The sequence below is a fragment of the Oncorhynchus mykiss genome, chromosome 8 (assembly GCF_013265735.2).
Source record: "Oncorhynchus mykiss isolate Arlee chromosome 8, USDA_OmykA_1.1, whole genome shotgun sequence".
In the NCBI taxonomy this organism is placed as follows: domain Eukaryota; kingdom Metazoa; phylum Chordata; class Actinopteri; order Salmoniformes; family Salmonidae; genus Oncorhynchus; species Oncorhynchus mykiss.
Window position 1 is genome coordinate 8283599 of NC_048572.1, and position 17761 is coordinate 8301359.

General features: G+C 44.7%; 1 protein-coding gene across 1 annotated transcript in view; it reads left to right on the top strand.

The window, feature by feature from the left end:
• Positions 1–281: 281 nt before the first annotated feature.
• Positions 282–17761, top strand: part of LOC110529313 (formin) — a 57246-nt gene continuing 39766 nt past the window's right edge. The window contains exons 1-4 of the mRNA XM_036984665.1: positions 282–3404; positions 3626–3737; positions 5550–5611; positions 7604–8226. Of these exons, the coding sequence (XP_036840560.1) occupies positions 837–3404; positions 3626–3737; positions 5550–5611; positions 7604–8226 (3365 nt within the window). The 5' untranslated portion in view covers positions 282–836. The remainder of the gene's footprint in view (positions 3405–3625; positions 3738–5549; positions 5612–7603; positions 8227–17761) is intronic.

The following is a 17761-nucleotide window of genomic DNA, read 5'->3' on the forward strand; positions in this document are numbered from 1 at the left end:
GCTGCTGCTGACAGACTGTCTTCAGTGAAGAGAGAAGGTAACAAAGCTGGAGAGTTGGATGAGGTCTGCTACAGTCTAGTTGGAGAAAAAGCTAGAGGGTTCTGAACAGAAGACAGGGATCTGAACAGAAGACAGGGATCTGAACAGAAGACATGGATCTGAACAGAAGACAGGGTTCTGAACAGAAGACGGGGATCTGAACAGAAGACAGGGATCTGAACAGAAGACAGGGATCTGAACAGAAGACAGGGATCTGAACAGAAGACGGGGATCTGAACAGAGAAGGAGAAGATGAGACTGGTGATAGAGTTTTTATTAAAGCTAAATGATAGAGCTCATGAATGTGTTGCAAACAATACTGGTAACTCACTGCATGACTAAGTACCACTTCTGGTTATTTTTTCCATGCTGATGTTTCTTCCTCACAAAACATTCTGGTGGCATATGGTATCCCCATCAACACCTTCAGCTTTTGGAACTTTTCAAAGAATATAACTACTCAAACTTCCATCAGCTGTTACAGTGGCTACAAAAAAAGAGAAGAATCAGTTTGAATATTTCTTTTTTTAATAGTTGGATTTAGACGCCTTAGTTATTTTCCTCTGGAGCAGACACAGAATGTGTTTCTGGAGAGGTGTACAGATGTACTGTTTCCTGTCAACACTGAATGGCCACATTGTGTTGGACTAACACAGCATTACCTGGATTAGAGACAGATTCAAGTACATTAAAGTGAACGGTGTGTGGGGCGATCACTGGATCTGCTTTGGAACGGAATCCTATTAGATGTTATGATTTATTTTTTGATGATTTAGACCTGGATAAAGATCTCAAACATGGATGGAGTAAACATGAATGCTAACGGCAACACTGCTGCTGCTCAGGGGAAGGCCTCTTCCAACTCCACCATATTCAACCGCTCCGACCGCTCCGAGTTCCAGCGGCCTGATGTCGAGACGCCGGTCCTGAAGTTCTTCCGGACTCTCTCTGAAGAGACAGACACTTCTCCCGGGAACGTCAACAGCAGTCATGGAACATCTGTTGAAGTCAATGGAAATGAGAGGAGAGCAGGGGTTTCAAGTGCAGTAGGTGTGGTGCAGAAGAATGGAGAATCCACCACCCCCACCACAGTTGTACGGACCAATGAGAGAGAGGAAGTATTTGGAACAGAGGGCTGCAGGGAATTGGAGTCTGTCGATGGGATGCCACCAGGGACTAGCTGTTCTGTGGATTGTGACAGGAATGGAGGTCTGACTCAATGGATTCCAGAAGCACAGAGTGACATCATGGACTTAGAGGAGGAAGATGCAAATGGTAAATATATTGTCCAGTCAAAAGACTACATCGCAGATAAGAAGACCCATTTACAAGGATATGGTGGGTCAACAGACCAATCGGATGGCTGCATTCCAGAAAGGACATCTCACTTACAAGGATATGTGGGGCCAATGGATTCTTTAAAAAATGAACTGAGAGTGTCCATAGACAAACATAGGAACAGTGGAGCATCAGAAGACTGCAGTATGGAGGAGCCTATAGACACAGACACACAGTGTGCCTCAGGCAGCACCAATCAGGACGTAGACACTGACTGTCCCAGTACAGACCAGTCAGAGACAACTGACCAGCAACGTCTGTACAGATCCACAGACAAAATTCATCAAGATATGTTAAAAAGTGATGAAATCACTAACAATGATGACAAATACAACGCAAAGGATGTTCGCAACAACACAGATGAATTTACAGACAAGCACAACATACTGACCTGGTTAACAGACAGTGAAACCAATCCAGCAAGCAGCAGTACACAGGAAACATGTACAGATGATAAGCAAATCCAAGACTTACCAACACCTGATGATGATTTGACCAGAGACCTTGCTAACCCTACTGCAGTAAGAGCTGGTAAACCTCAAGACTTACCGACACCTGATGATGATTTGACCAGAGACCTTGCTAACCCTACTGCAGTAAGAGCTGAGAAACCTCAAGACTTACCAACACCTGATGATGATTTGACCAGAGACCTTGCTAACCCTACTGCAGTAAGAGCTGGTAAACCTCAAGACTTACCGACACCTGATGATGATTTGACCAGAGTCCTTGCTAACCCTACTGCAGTAAGAGCTGAGAAACCTCAAGACTTACCAACACCTGATGATGATTTGACCAGAGACCTTGCTAACCCTACTGCAGTAAGAGCAGGTAAACCTGACACCAGTGGAACACCATCTTCAAACAACACAACTGTGATTCTAACCATGATCAGGACTGAACCTGTTTCTGAGGAGCAGCAGCATACAGTCGCTGAAACAGAGACTGTTGTTGGTACTACAGGACAGACTGAGGTGCCAGGATGTGGGTCTAGCATTGAGGTGAAGGTGAGAGGGGAGACCTACCCACACTCAGATTCAGACAGTATCACTGGGGCAGTAGTGGAGACAGGAGAGACCGATACTGGGAATGACAGGGTGGTGTCTTGTCCCTCTGAAACTATGCTGTCCTCTGAAGTGATAGAGAGAGCACCTGCAGAGGCAAAGTCTACAGCCGGGCCTTCTCACCCAACAAGTCCCCAGGGACCAACCTCAACCCCAGGTCCAACCAGTGGCCCTCCCCCTGGCACCACCTCCATCCGAGCCACCTTCTCCCTCGGTTCCCCGGTGGAGAAGCCCCTCCAGCTGCCTGCCCTCTTCAGTGGTTTGAGGACCCTAAAGAAGGGAGCGGCAGGGTCGGATCAGGACATAGTGGCCCTGATCAAACCACCATCACCATCAGACCTGGGTGTGAACAAGCCTGTGAGGAGAGAGCAGAAGACGGTTCGCAGGAGGCAGGGGACTTTCTTGGACCAGCTCTCCCAGTTCCTGAACATGGAGAAGGATGACAACAGTAAGATGAAGGAGTCTACAGGAGAGGAGAGTAAGGAGTCTACAGGAGAGGAAACGAGGGAGTCTACAGGAGAGGAGATGAGGGAGTCTACAGGAGAGGAGAGTAAGGAGTCTACAGGAGAAGAGATGAGGGAGTCTACAGGAGAGGAGAGGAAGGAGTCCGAGCCGTCAGAAGAGTCTAAAGAATTCAGCAATGAACCTGAGGAAGAGAGGGAGGTGAAAGAGAAGACAGAGAAGGATACAGAGACAGAAAAGACAGAGCAGGAAACAGAGAAAGAGAAGACTGAAGGACGGTCTGTGATAAAGCCTCCGGAATCTTCAGAACCTTCTGAGACTCTAGAAACTAAGGAACCCAAGGAACCTCAGAAGCCTCCCTCCAGGGCGGAGGTGGCATTTGATGAGTTCAAGGCCTTTTTCGTCCCCAGGCCCCTGAGGCGGGACCAGGATGCAGTGAAGCGGAAGGCCTGGATCTTTGAGAGAACCTTCAAGACTCCTGAAAAGAAAACTGATTCAAAAGTATGTTGTCTTGATCTGACCATCATTTCTCTCTATCGTCTGATATGAGTCAATGGGGTAATCCAGTTGGAACGTTATTTTGTCGTTGTTGAAGAGTTCCCTAATGTCGTAGGAACTTTCATAGTTTGCTGGGACATTCATTTATGTGTTAAGTGCTTAATGCCTGAAATATAGACTGTCTTGAATTATTTTTTTAAAAATATTGTGGCTCTGCCCACCAGTCGCGGGCGTCGACCCCAGGTGATGGAGAGGACCGGTCCACCCCAGGCCGTCTGCAGGCCATCTGGCCCCCAACTAAGGAGGAGAAAGTGGGACTGAAATACACAGAAGCCGGTAAGGTCCTAAAGGACAAAAAGCAACGTATAGTAAACAAATATCCACTATGGGTGGAACCCTACGCTAACTTGAGGTATGCGTGTGAGATACCTCTGATTATATAACATATTTAATGATGTCAGAGAGAGTTGCATGAAAATTCAAGTTCCTTGTACAGGTCTCAAGTTAGGATTCAGCCAGTGGCCTTGACCGATGCAGCCAGCCAGGCCAGCTCTTAGCTGTGACTAACTGAGCTCTATGGGTTAAATTCCATTTTTATTACAGTCAATTCCAATTCCACATTTGCCTCATTGAAAATAATTGGAATTTCAATGTACTTCCTAAATTGGCTGGAATATAAATTAAATTAACCCCGTCTGAAAGTTACAGTATGCAATAGAGACAGAACAGTGGATAGGTAGAGAGAGAGAGTGAGAGTGAAATTGAGAGAGAGAGTCAATGTTCTCTGTAGTAAATGTAAAATCCCATGGTCTAACGGGAAGGTAAATAGTCATACTATACAAATGGGAAGGTCAACAATCCTCCACCCTGTCCCTGTGATTGTCCACAGCAGAAGGCTGCCTGGTCTCTAGACGACTGATGTCACAAGGGCATTGTTTTGGGACAGGGCTGTGTGTGCTGTGGTGCCAGGAACTGTTACGTTCACTTCTTAAATTCTTATCCATCCGATAACACATCAGGTGTGTTTGGCAGGGGCCACTCCTTGTGCTCACACAGGCACCAGCTGATTATCATAGAAATACACAGTACCAGTCAATAGTTTGGACACACCTACTCATTCAAGGGTTTTTCTCTATTTGTACTGATGCATCACTCTCCTTCTCCTTCTTGGTCAAATAGCCTTTACACAGCCTGGAGGTGTGTTGGTTCATTGTCCTGTTGAAAAACAAATGATATTGCCACTAAGCTCAAACAGTGTCACCAGCAAAGCACCCCAACACAATCATCCATTCACCTCCTTTGCATCTCACAAAGACACGGCGGTAAGAACCATGAGAGCCAGTTTCCTCAGAGCACTTGATGGTTCTTGCGACAGCACTTGAAGAAACTTTCAAAGATCTTGACATTTTACAGATTGACTGACCTTCATTTTTATTTAACTTTTATTTAACTAGGCAAGTCAGTTAAGAACAAATTCTTATTTTCAATGACGGCCTAGGGACAGTGGACAGAACGACAGATTTGTACCTTGTCAGCTTGGGGATTTGAACTTGCAACCTTCCAGTTACTAGTCCAACGCTCTAAGCACTAGGCTACCCTGCCGTCCCATGTCATGTCTTAAAGTAATGATGGATTGTAATTTCTCTTTGCTTATTTGAGCTGTTCTTGCCATAATATGGGCTCAAACGCATTAAGAAGAAAATTAATTCCACAAATTAACAAGGCACACCTGTTAATTGAGATGCATTCCAGGTGACTACCTCATGAACTGGTTGAGAGAATGACAAGATTGTGCAAAGCTGTCATCAACGCAAAGGGTGGCTACTTTGAAGAATCTAAAATATATTTCATTTGTTTAACACTGTTTTGGTTACTACGTGATTCCATATGTGTTGTTTCATAGAATTGATGTCCTCACTATTATTCTACAATGTAGAAAATAGTAAAAATAAAGAAAAACCCTTGAATGAGTAGGTGTGTCCAAACTATTGACTGGCAGTGTACATCTATAAATAGTTATAGTCATGAGAATCTTTAGGAGAACACATATAAAATGTACGGTAACCATATGGAAATGTATTTTTTGATTATACAGACTTAGCCTTGTGGTTCAGTTGTATATTTCATCACGGTCTGCTTGTCCTCCAGAACACCAGGCAGCCCTCCTGCAGCTGAAGAGAGAATGCAACGAGGAGATGGAGAAGATACAGGTCAGTAGAGCACAGTACTACAGGTCAGTAAAGCACAGTACTACAGGTCAGTGAAGTACAGTACTACAGGTCAGTGAAGCACAGTACTACAGGTCAGTGAAGCACAGTACTACAGGTCAGTAGAGCACAGTACTACAGGTCAGTGAAGCACAGTACTACAGATCAGTAGAGCACAGTACTACAGGTCAGTGAAGCACAGTACTACAGGTCAGTGAAGCACAGTACTACAGGTCAGTGAAGCACAGTACTACAGGTCAGTAAAGCACAGTACTACAGATCAGTAGAGCACAGTACTACAGGTCAGTAGAGCACAGTACTACAGGTCAGTAGAGCACAGTACTACAGGTCAGTAGAGCACAGTGCTACAGGTCAGTAAAGCACAGTACTACAGGTCAGTAAAGCACAGTACTACAGGTCAGTAGAGCACAGTACTACAGGTCAGTGAAGCACAGTACTACAGGTCAGTGAAGCACAGTACTACAGGTCAGTGAAGCACAGTACTACAGATCAGTAGAGCACAGTACTACAGGTCAGTGAAGCACAGTACTACAGGTCAGTGAAGCACAGTACTACAGGTCAGTGAAGCACAGTACTACAGGTCAGTAAAGCACAGTACTACAGATCAGTAGAGCACAGTACTACAGGTCAGTAGAGCACAGTACTACAGGTCAGTAGAGCACAGTACTACAGGTCAGTAGAGCACAGTGCTACAGGTCAGTAGAGCACAGTACTACAGGTCAGTAGAGCACAGTACTACAGGTCAGTAAAGCACAGTACTACAGGTCAGTGAAGCACAGTACTACAGGTCAGTGAAGCACAGTACTACAGGTCAGTAGAGCACAGTACTACAGGTCAGTAGAGCACAGTACTACAGGTCAGTAAAGCACAGTACTACAGGTCAGTGAAGCACAGTACTACAGGTCAGTAGAGCACAGTACTACAGGTCAGTAAAGCACAGTACTACATCTCCTTTGCTAACTGCGACCCAGACACAGATTTACAGACCTGGAGGTCCTACAGCTGTTTTTCCTCTTCCTTTACATAAAAGACAAACATTAGTTACCTAACCCTAACACAACCCTAAACCTAACACACTCCTAACACGACCCTAACACAACCCTAAACGTAACACACTCCTAACACAACCCTAAACCTGACACACTTCTAACACACTCCTAACACACTCCTAACACAACCCTAAACCTAACACACTCCTAACACAACCCTAACAGAACCCTAAACCTAACACACTCCTAACACAACCCAAACCCTAACACAACCCTAAACCTAACACAACCCTAACACAACCCAAACCCTAACACAACTCCAACACAACCCTAACACAACCCAAACCCTAACAACCCTAACACAACCCTAACACAACCCAAGCCCTAACACAACCCTAACACAACCAAACCCTAACACAACCCTAAATCTAACACACTCCTAACCCTAACACAACCTTAAACATAACACAACCCTAACACAACCTTAACCCTAACACAACCCTAACCCTAACACAACCCTAACCCCAACACAACCCTAACACAACCCTAACCCTAACACAACCTTAACTCCAACACAACCCTAACCCCAACACAACCCTAATCCCAACACAACCCTAACACAACCTTAAACATAACACAACCCTAACACAACCTTAACCCTAACACAATCCTAACAGAACCCCAACACAACCCTAACCCTAACACAACCCTAACACCAACACAACCCAAACACAACCCTAACCCTAACACAACCTTAACTCCAACACAACCCTAACCCCAACACAACCCTAATCCCAACACAACCCTAACACAACTCTAACACAACCCTAACCCCAACACAAACCAAACACAACCCTAACCCTAACACAACCCTAACCCAAACACAACCCTAACCCTAACACAACCCTAACCATAACACAACCCTAACCCTAACACAACCCTAACCTCCAACACAACCCTAATACAACCCTAACCTTAACTGCAGGAGGACTTTGGAAAGCAGCTGCGCCAGGTGAGAGGGGACAATGAGGAGCGTGTATTCCACCTGGAGTGCAACCTGGCCCGGCTACAGAGCGACCTGGCCCTGGGTGCGCACCACCGTCGTGGAGACCTCCGAGACGTTGCCGTATCCACGGGAGATGACCTCTCACAACGGACCGTCCACAACGTGTGCGTCCAGACGGACCGTCAAACCTTTATCAGAACCCCTGAGGATGAGGAGGGAGGTGTCAGGCTGGGCCCCCAACCCCCCCTCAACGTGCCTAAGAGACTGGGCCTGGCTTCTATCAGTCTAAATCTGTCTGGACAGGCTACCTCTCCCTCTTCTCCCTCTTCTTCCCCCCTTCTCCCTCCTCCACCTCCCCCCCCTCCTTTCCCAAAACAGACCCAGGGACTTGACGGCCCTCCTCCAACCTCTCCACCAGGTTGCAACCCTCAACCCCCTCCACCTCCACCAGGCTGCAGCCCTCCACCCCCTCCACCTCCACCAGGCTGTGTTCCCCCTCCCCCTCCAGGTGTGTTGGTGGATAAACCCCACAGGAAGCCTGCTGTGGAACCAGCCTGTCCCATGAAGCCTCTGTACTGGACCAGGATACAGATACAGGACAAGTAGGTGTTACATCTAACTATCAATCAATCAATCAAATGTTAATTTCCCCAAAGTTGTATTTTTCTTCTACAAGGTAACAAAGCTCTTCCATTTTTACACTGTAATCACCATAGTAAAGTTGTTTTTTACTTTGCAAAATACAGACCAACCACTGATCCCACCCTGATGTTCACGCTTATCACTGATCCCGCCCACCTTGATGTTCACACTTATCACTGATCCCGCCCACCTCGATGTTCACACTTATCACTGATCCCGCCCACCTCGATGTTCACGCTTATCACTGATCCCGCCCACCTTGATGTTCACACTTATCACTGATCCCGCCCACCTCAATGTTCACGCTTATCACTGATCCCGCCCACCTCGATGTTCACGCTTATCACTGATCCCGCCCACCTTGATGTTCACACTTATGACTGATCCCGCCCACCTCGATGTTCACGCTTATCACTGATCCCGCCCACCTTGATGTTCACACTTATCACTGATCCCGCCCACCTCAATGTTCACGCTTATCACTGATCCCGCCCACCTCGATGTTCACGCTTATCACTGATCCCGCCCACCTTGATGTTCACACTTATGACTGATCCCGCCCACCTTGATGTTCACACTTATCACTGATCCCGCCCACCTCGATGTTCACGCTTATCACTGATCCCGCCCACCTTGATGTTCACACTTATCACTGATCCCGCCCACCTTGATGTTCGCGCTTATCACTGATCCCGCCCACCTCGATGTTCACGCTTATCACTGATCCCGCCCACCTCGATGTTCACGCTTATCACTGATCCCGCCCACCTCGATGTTCACGCTTATCACTGATCCCGCCCACTCCGACGTTCACACTTATCACTGATCCCGCCCACCTCGATGTTCACGCTTATCACTGATCCCGCCCACCTCGATGTTCACGCTTATCACTGATCCCGCCCACCTCGATGTTCACGCTTATCACTGATCCCGCCCACCTCGATGTTCACGCTTATCACTGATCCCGCCCACCTCGATGTTCACGCTTATCACTGATCCCGCCCACCTCGATGTTCGCGCTTATCACTGATCCCGCCCACTCCGACGTTCACACTTATCACTGATCCCGCCCACCTCGATGTTCACGCTTATCACTGATCCCGCCCACCTCGATGTTCACGCTTATCACTGATCCCGCCCACTCCGACGTTCACACTTATCACTGATCCCGCCCACCTCGATGTTCACGCTTATCACTGATCCCGCCCACCTCGATGTTCACGCTTATCACTGATCCCGCCCACTCCGACGTTCACACTTATCACTGATCCCGCCCACCTCGATGTTCACGCTTATCACTGATCCCGCCCACCTCGATGTTCACGCTTATCACTGATCCCGCCCACCTCGATGTTCACGCTTATCACTGATCCCGCCCACCCCGACGTTCACACTTATCACTGATCCCGCCCACCTCGATGTTCACACGTATAACACACCACATGACACGTCTAAAATAATTAGAATCAAAAGAAGCAGTAGCAGACATCAATCAGCAGCTAGCATGGTTCTGAATGTTAGGAAGAAAACCTGTAAAAGAACCACAGATTTTCCTACACTTAGTATTTCCTGACACGGTAGGATATTTAGTATATATAGAATGCTAGGTGATGTCATCAAATATGACATCACCTAGTTCCATCATTGTCATGTTGAGAGAGCATGTTTTAATTTCCATTTTGATAAGATGTACATTTTACCTGCAGTAGCAGCAAAAAAAAAACAAATATTTTTTTGTTGTCGTGGCAGTTGATATTTAACAAGGTTATATCCCCTAACAACCACATCCTGGGGTCCTTTTTCCTAAAGTTCCCTAAGTATGGACAACTCCATCCCACTGGGTACAGACGTCATGTCAGCGTCTGGTTTTAATTTACATTTGTTTGAGTTGTCAACAATAAATGTCTTTGGATGTCGGTTAAGCGTTGGGTGATAAATAAATAAAAATCCCTCACATTGATGACTTTTTCCAAACCCAATCAGTTTTCCATGTTAATTCAACGTCACATTTCATTTCTGTTTTTTAATTATATGGAAACAACGTTGATTCAAGCAGTTTTGGCCCAGTGGGACATTTGTCAGTTATCTTATTATCCTACAAATACAATATATGTGGAGTAAAATAAATCAGATGTATACTGAACATATACTGTATACTGAAGCTTCTCATACGAATGCTGTAATTTTATCTAAAACATCAGGTGTACTTCGACCCCAGCTAAGTAACTCAGGCAAAGAGTTAAAGCGCAATTATGTGTTTTATCTCCAGTACTCTGCCATGGTTGTCAGTTATGTAGCTGCTCTACTGATAATCTCAGTGTGTCTTTGCTGGGATGACACTATCAGTCTACTACCAGGGAATACCAACACCAAACACATTGGTTCACCGTTCCACTGGAGCGGACAGTACACAGCATACCATAATGTTCTGAATAATGGCCAAGTCAATCCTCGCTCCCTATTCCACTGAACCACTTAGGCGTAACAAACACAGGTCCAACACTTATCAGAAACTTTTAAACTACCTGTTCACTACCCTCCTACTCTCTGGGGATGTGCAACTCAATCCTGGGCCTAACATCACCGAGCCAGCGATACGCATCGGAGTGGAGAGCGGTGGATGGCCTCGTCCACTGATTGTCGCCGCTGTGGAAGTGGGTGAGTGCTATGGTCCCATGGTTTCTCACGACTCACCAGGCTCCAGGATAGATTTTGACTCTTCAAACATACTCAAGTCGCTATATGCGATCACTGACTCTGCTTCTGGTACGCAAGCTGTTTTAATTAGTTCCCCGCATCCAGTGCAGGCGGGGGGGATTGTTAATTGCGTTACCGAACTGCCCCTAATCAAAACGAAACCCAACCGCCAGAAAACACAGAAAATGTAACTTTTTTCAATGTGTCAATCCATCTCGAGTCATCTGGGACCCACGAGCTAAACCCAAGGGACTACTAGGGGGGCACTTGAACATTCGTAGTGTCATTCTAAAAAGTGATCAAATTCAACATCTACTCACAGACTCCAACCTTGACTTCCTCTGCCTCTCAGAGCCCTGGCTCCATAAAACCTCTCCATATGCTGCTGTGATTGTGATTGGCCACAATGTCTTCAGGAGAGACAGGATTGGAGGAAGAGGAGGGAGGGGGTGTGATGATTTACATTAAAGAACATGTCCGATGTAAACAAATTGAGTGGTCATGTGATAATGAACTAGAATGTATTGGGCTGAACGTTACACTGTCTCCGCAAATGTATTTTACCCTTATTGGAATGTATAGGCCACCTTCCACCAAAAGTGTGTTTTTTGATCGGTTTAATAACATGCTTAGGGAATGTGACTTTGGGAAAGAGGTAAACTTAATGGGAGATTTCAACATTAATTATGAAGACAAGTGTTGTAGGAAAACCCTCAAACGGATCACTAATACCTTTGACCTTACACAGCTAGTTAAAGGACACACCAGGGTGACTTGTTGCTCTAAAACACAGATTTATCTGGTGTTCAGTAATAAACCAGAGAGAGTGACTAAATCATTCAATATGGTTACTGGGCTATCTGATCATAATCTGACTCTTATAGCCAGAAAGCTGTCTAAGAGGTTTAACCTCTCTACTGTTAGAAAGCCGGATCAACTAAGAATACCTAAGAGTGAATTAAACTATTTTGAAAACGCAATTAAGGGAATTAACTGGAATGATCTCTTGTCCTAAACAGATGTAGAAGCTGATAGTCAGGTTTTTCTATCCACAATCCAGACTACAATAAATGGTTTCCTAAAGAAAATCAAATCCAAACCTGGCCAAAAGAGCACTCTTCCTTGGCTAAATGGAGAAATCTGGAAACTGATGAAAGAACGAGATTATGCTCTAAAAATAGCCCTAAGATCCAAATTAGAGCATGACAGACGTAGGTTTACCATGTTTAGAAATAAGGTGATGAAAGAAATCAGACAGGCCAAGGCAAACTTTTTTACTAACATAATTGGTGAAGCAAAGGGAAATTCTAAATTGATCTGGGAGAATCTAAAAAAGTTAACAGGGAAAGACCATAGTAACACTGCAAAAAGATTATAAATCATGGTGAATAACGATCTAACACAGGATGCAGTCGAAATAGCAATCACCTTCAATTCCTGCTTTATTGACTCTGTCAGGGTACTGACACAGGACCCCTCCACTGGTTTCTTGGGCTCTGTGATAGTAAATGACACTCAACCTGTCTTCATCATAAGGGAGGTTTCTGAGTCAAAGGTGAACAAGGTGATTAGCTCACTAAAGAACTCTAAAGCCAAAGATGTGTTTGGGCTGGACTCTACCTTTCTTAAAAACTACAAAGAGTCACTCATTGGCCCCATTACTAAGGTCACCAACACATCTATTGGTCAGGTGGTGTTTCCAAGGGTCTGGAAGTCGGCCATAATAACGGCCATCTTTAAATCGGGCGACCCTGCTGACGTGAGTAACTACAGGCCCATTAGTATACTACCTGTGGTGTCAAAAGTTGTTGAAAAGTGTGTAGCAGAACAACTGATTGCCCACCTCAACAACAGCCCCTTCACATTACACTCCATGCAGTTTGGCTTCAGAGTGAAACACTCCACAGAAACTGCCAACTGCTTTCTTCTGGAAAATGTGAAGTCCAAGATGGACAAAGGGGGCGTTGTTGGGGCTGTGTTTCTGGAACCTAAGGAAGGCGTTTGATACTGTTAACCATGAGATTCTCATCACAAAATTGTCCAAGTTCTACTTTTCCTCCGATGCCTTGAGATGGATGAAATCATACCTTGAAGGCAGAACTCAGTGTGTCAGAGAAAGCAATGAGCTGTCGCCCACTCTTAGCAATGATGTGGGTGTGCCCCAAGGGTCAATACTGGGGCCCCTCCTGTTCAGCCTGTACATTAATGATCTGCCTTCTGTCTGTACTGGGTCTGAAGTTCACATGTATGCAGATGATACAGTGATATATGTGCATGCAAAGAGCAAACAACAAGCTGCACCAGAACTCACTACTGTAATGGTCCAGGTTACAAAGTGGCTCAGTGACTTGTGTTCGCATCTCAATGTGAAAAAAACTGTTTGCATGTTCTTCACAAAGAGGGCAACAGATGCTACTGAGCCAGATGTCTACGTGTCAGGGGAGAAGCTCCAGGTGGTATCTGGTTTTAAGTACCTTGGCATCATACTTGATTCCAACCTCTCTTTTAAAAAACATGTGAAAAAGGTAATTCAGATAACCAAATTCAACCTAGCTAATTTCCGATTTATACGAAATTGTTTGACTACAGAGGTAGCAAAACTGTACTTCAAATCTATACTCCCCCACTTAACATACTGCTTGACTAGTTGGGCCCAAGCTTTCTGTACAACATTAAAACCTACTCAGTCTGTCTACAAACAGGCTCTCAAAATGCTTGATAGGAAGCCCAATAGCCATCATCACTGTTTTGTGCAGTACACCGACGCATGTCTTGTATTCAAGATCCTAAATGGCCTGGCTCCCCCTCCACTCAGTATTTTTGTTAAACAGAAAACCCAAACATATGGCAGCAGATCCACAAGGTCTGCCATGAGAGGTGACTGTATAGTTCCCTTGAGGAAAAGCACCTTTAGTAAATCCGCTTTCTCTGTGAGAGCTTCCCATGTCTGGAATACACCGCCATCAGACACACATAACTGCACCACATATCACACTTTCACAAAATGCTTGAAGACATGGCTAAAGGTCAATCAGATGTGTGAACATCATCCCTAGCTGTGTATTGCCGCTTTCCATGTTGTCTGTTGTCTGTAGCTTGTGAGGTGTGTTGCTATTTATGAATTTTGCTGTCTTGCTGCTTTTTGTTCTATGTTGCTCTGTCTGTATGCTATGTCTTGCCTGTTCTATGTTGCTCTGTCGGTATGCTATGTCTTGCTTGTCCTATGTTGCTCTGTCTGTATGCTATGTCTTGCCTGTTCTATGTTGCTCTGTCGGTATGCTATGTCTTGCTTGTCCTATGTTGCTCTGTCTGTATGCTATGTCTTGCTTGTTCTATGTTGCTCTGTCTGTATGCTACGTCTTGTTTGTCCTATGTTGCTCTGTCTGTATGCTATGTCTTGCTTGTCCTATGTTGCTCTGTCTGTATGCTACGTCTTGCTTGTCCTATGTTGCTCTACGTGTGCTCACTGCTCATTGATTGTCTGTACAGCCCAGGGACTGAGGTTGAAAATTAGCCGGCTGGCTAAAACCGGCACTTTTACTGAAACGTTGATTAATGTGCACAGTCCCTATAAAAATAAAATAAACTCAACAACAAAAATATAAATGCAACTTGCAACAATTTCAATAATTTTACTGAGTTACAGGTCATATAAGGAGTCAATTTAAATAAATTCATTAGGTCCTAATCTATGGATTTCACATGACTGGGCAGGGGTGCAGACATGGGTGGGCCTGGGAGGGCATAGGTCCACCCACTGGGGAGCCAGGTCCACCCACTGGGGAGCCAGGCCCAGCCAATCAGAATGAGTTTTTCCCCGCAAATGGGCTTTATTACAGACGGAAATACTCCTCAGCTTCCTCAGCTGTCCGCGTGACTGGTCTCAAACGATCCCACAGGTGAAGAATCCGGATGTGGAGGTCCTGGGCTGGCGTAGTTACATGTGGTCTGCGGTTGTGAGGCCGGTTGGACGTATTGCCAAATTCTCTAAAACAACATTCAATTCTCTGTCAACAGCTCTGGTGGACATTCCTGCATATGGAACATTTCTGGGATCTTTTATTTCAGATAAGGAAACATGGGACCAACACTTTACATGTTGTGTTTATATTTTTGTGTTCAGTGTACGAAACCATTTTACATCAGCAGTTGTCACAGCACTTTACAGTAACCTGGTCTAGATCAGATCACTTAGCCTGTTCCCAGGTCTGTTAGTGCTGTATAGTATAGCGTACTTCTATGGTTGTTTTCATGCCAAACAGACCTAGGACCAAGCTAGCAATCTTGCCCTATTTTGTTCAACCACATCTTGGTTCCTGTTAAGCCTTTTCATTCCTTGTGGAATATGGGGTCCATTGACAAATTGCTTCCATCCCAACCTTTTTCTAGGTTTGGCTCATAAGAGCCTGTTATAAACGTTTTGGGTGGCTGTACAGTAGACAATTTAGTGTCGTCTGCCAGTAATACAGCAGGCATTGATTTGCGTGTCGTCCAATCCATTGGCCATCCTCTCTACTGTTGCACTTTAATCTGAAACCTTTGGAACGAACTTGTACCCACCCACAGCTCTCCATCCAGCCAATGTAGACAACTGCAAACGGTTATGTTACGAGTGTGGCTCGTGTTAAGTTGCTGTTGTTCCAACAGCCTCCCTGGACGGTTTTTCATCCTGGTGGTGATTGCACGAGAGAAAAGAAGAGAGAAGAAGAAAAAAAATAAGTTGAAAGTGAAGAAAACTCTGGGTCTCCACACCATGTGAATGGATTTTCAACACTGTAGAACCTATTTATTTTTGTAAACTTAGACTTAATTTAAAAAACTTTTTTTTTTATAGAAAATATGAACAAATGACATGGACAAAATTATTTTCAGATCTCTCCATTGGGTTTAGATGGGATTTGATGGGATAGATGGGATAGATGGGATCTGGACTTTGCTGTCCTGGGTGCTTTTTAATGTGTGATTGGGGTTGTTGTCCCGCTGGAAGATCCACAACATAGATACAGTACTTGGACACTGGGTTGAACATTGCACTCCAAAAAAACCTTAATAATCTGCTCCTAAATTAAAATGATGAACTAAATTCAAATTGCTTCTGCAATGTTGACCATCCAATAACATTCTTTTCAATTTCAATTTATTTGTGAAGAAATAAGGGTTTATTTTAGAAAAGTGCCAGTATATCTGGCCACAACTTGTTATTCTTAAGCACTATGTTTTTGATCTAGACGTATTTCTCTCTCTGTGGGAGGGAAACATATGTTTCTTCTCTTGAGAGTCAGGTCTGTCTTCAGCAGCCTTTCTCAATAGCAAGGCTATGCTCACTGAGTCTGTACATCGTCAAAGATTTCCTTAATTTAGGGTTAGTCACAGGGGTCGGGTATTCTGCCAATGTGTACTCTCTGTTTATGGCCAAATAGCATTCTAGTTTGGTCTGTTTTTTTGTAAATTCTTTCCAATGTCAAGTAATTATATTTTTGTTTTCTCATGATTTGTTTGGGTCTAATTGTGCTGCTGTTCTGGGGATCTGTGGGGTCTGTTTGTGTTTGTGTTTGTGAACAGAGCCCCAGGACCAGCTTGCTTAGGGGGCTCTTAACCAGGTTAATTTCTCTGTAGGTGATGGCTTTGTTATGGAAGGTTTGGGAATTGCTTCCTTTTAGGTGGTTGTAGAATTTAACGTCCCTTTTCTGGATTTTGATAATTAACGGGTATCGGCCTAATTCTGCTCTGCATTATTTTGTGTTTTACGTTGTACAGAGAGGATAGTTTTGCAGAATGCTGCATGCAGAGTCTCAATTTGCTCTTTGTCCCAATTTGTGAGTTTTGGTTGGTGAGCGGACCCCAGACCTCACAACCGTGAAGGGGAATGGGTTCAATAACTTTATTTTTAGACAGATCCTAATTGGTCAAATTGTATGTTCCTTTTGATGGCATAGAAGGAAGGAAGAAGGCCCTTCCTGCCTTGTTTCTCAGATGGTTGTTTATTTTATTTAACTAGGCAAGTCAGTTAAGAACAAATTCTTATTTAACAATGACGGCCTACCAAACCCAGACCAATTGTGCGCCAGCCTATGGGACTCCCAATCACAACCGGATGTGATGTAGCCTGGATTCGAACCAGGTACAGCAGTGATGCCTCTTGCCAGGAACACTATTCGTATTCATGGCAACTGGACCTTTTTTGGAACACCATTATTTTTGTCTTAGTGAGATTTACTGTCAGGGCCCAGGTCGGACAGAATCTGTGCAGAAGATCTCGGTGCAGCTGTAGGTCCTCCTTGGCTGGGGACAGAAGCACCAGATCATCAGCAAACAGTAGACATTTTACTTTAGATTCTAGTAGGGTGAGGCCGGGTGCTGCAGGCTGTTCTAGTGTCCTCTCCAATTCGTTGATATATACACTACCGTTCAAAAGTTTGGGGTCACTTAGAAATGTCCTTGTTTTCCATGAAAACATACATGAAATTAGTTGCAAAACGAATAGGAAATATAGTCAAGACGTTGACATGGTTATAAATAATGATTTTTAATTGAAATAATAATTGTGTCATTCAAACTTTGCTTTCATCAAAAAATCCTCCATTTGCAGCAATTACAGCCTTGCAGACCTTTGGCATTCTAGTTGTCAATTTGTTGAGGTAATCTGAAGAGATTTCACCCCATGCTTCCTGAAGTACCTCCCATAAGTTGGATTGGCTTGATGGGCACATCTTACGGTCAAGCTGTTCACACAACAGGGTTGAGATCCGGTGACTGTGCTGGCCACTCCATTATAGACAGAATTCCAGATGACTACTT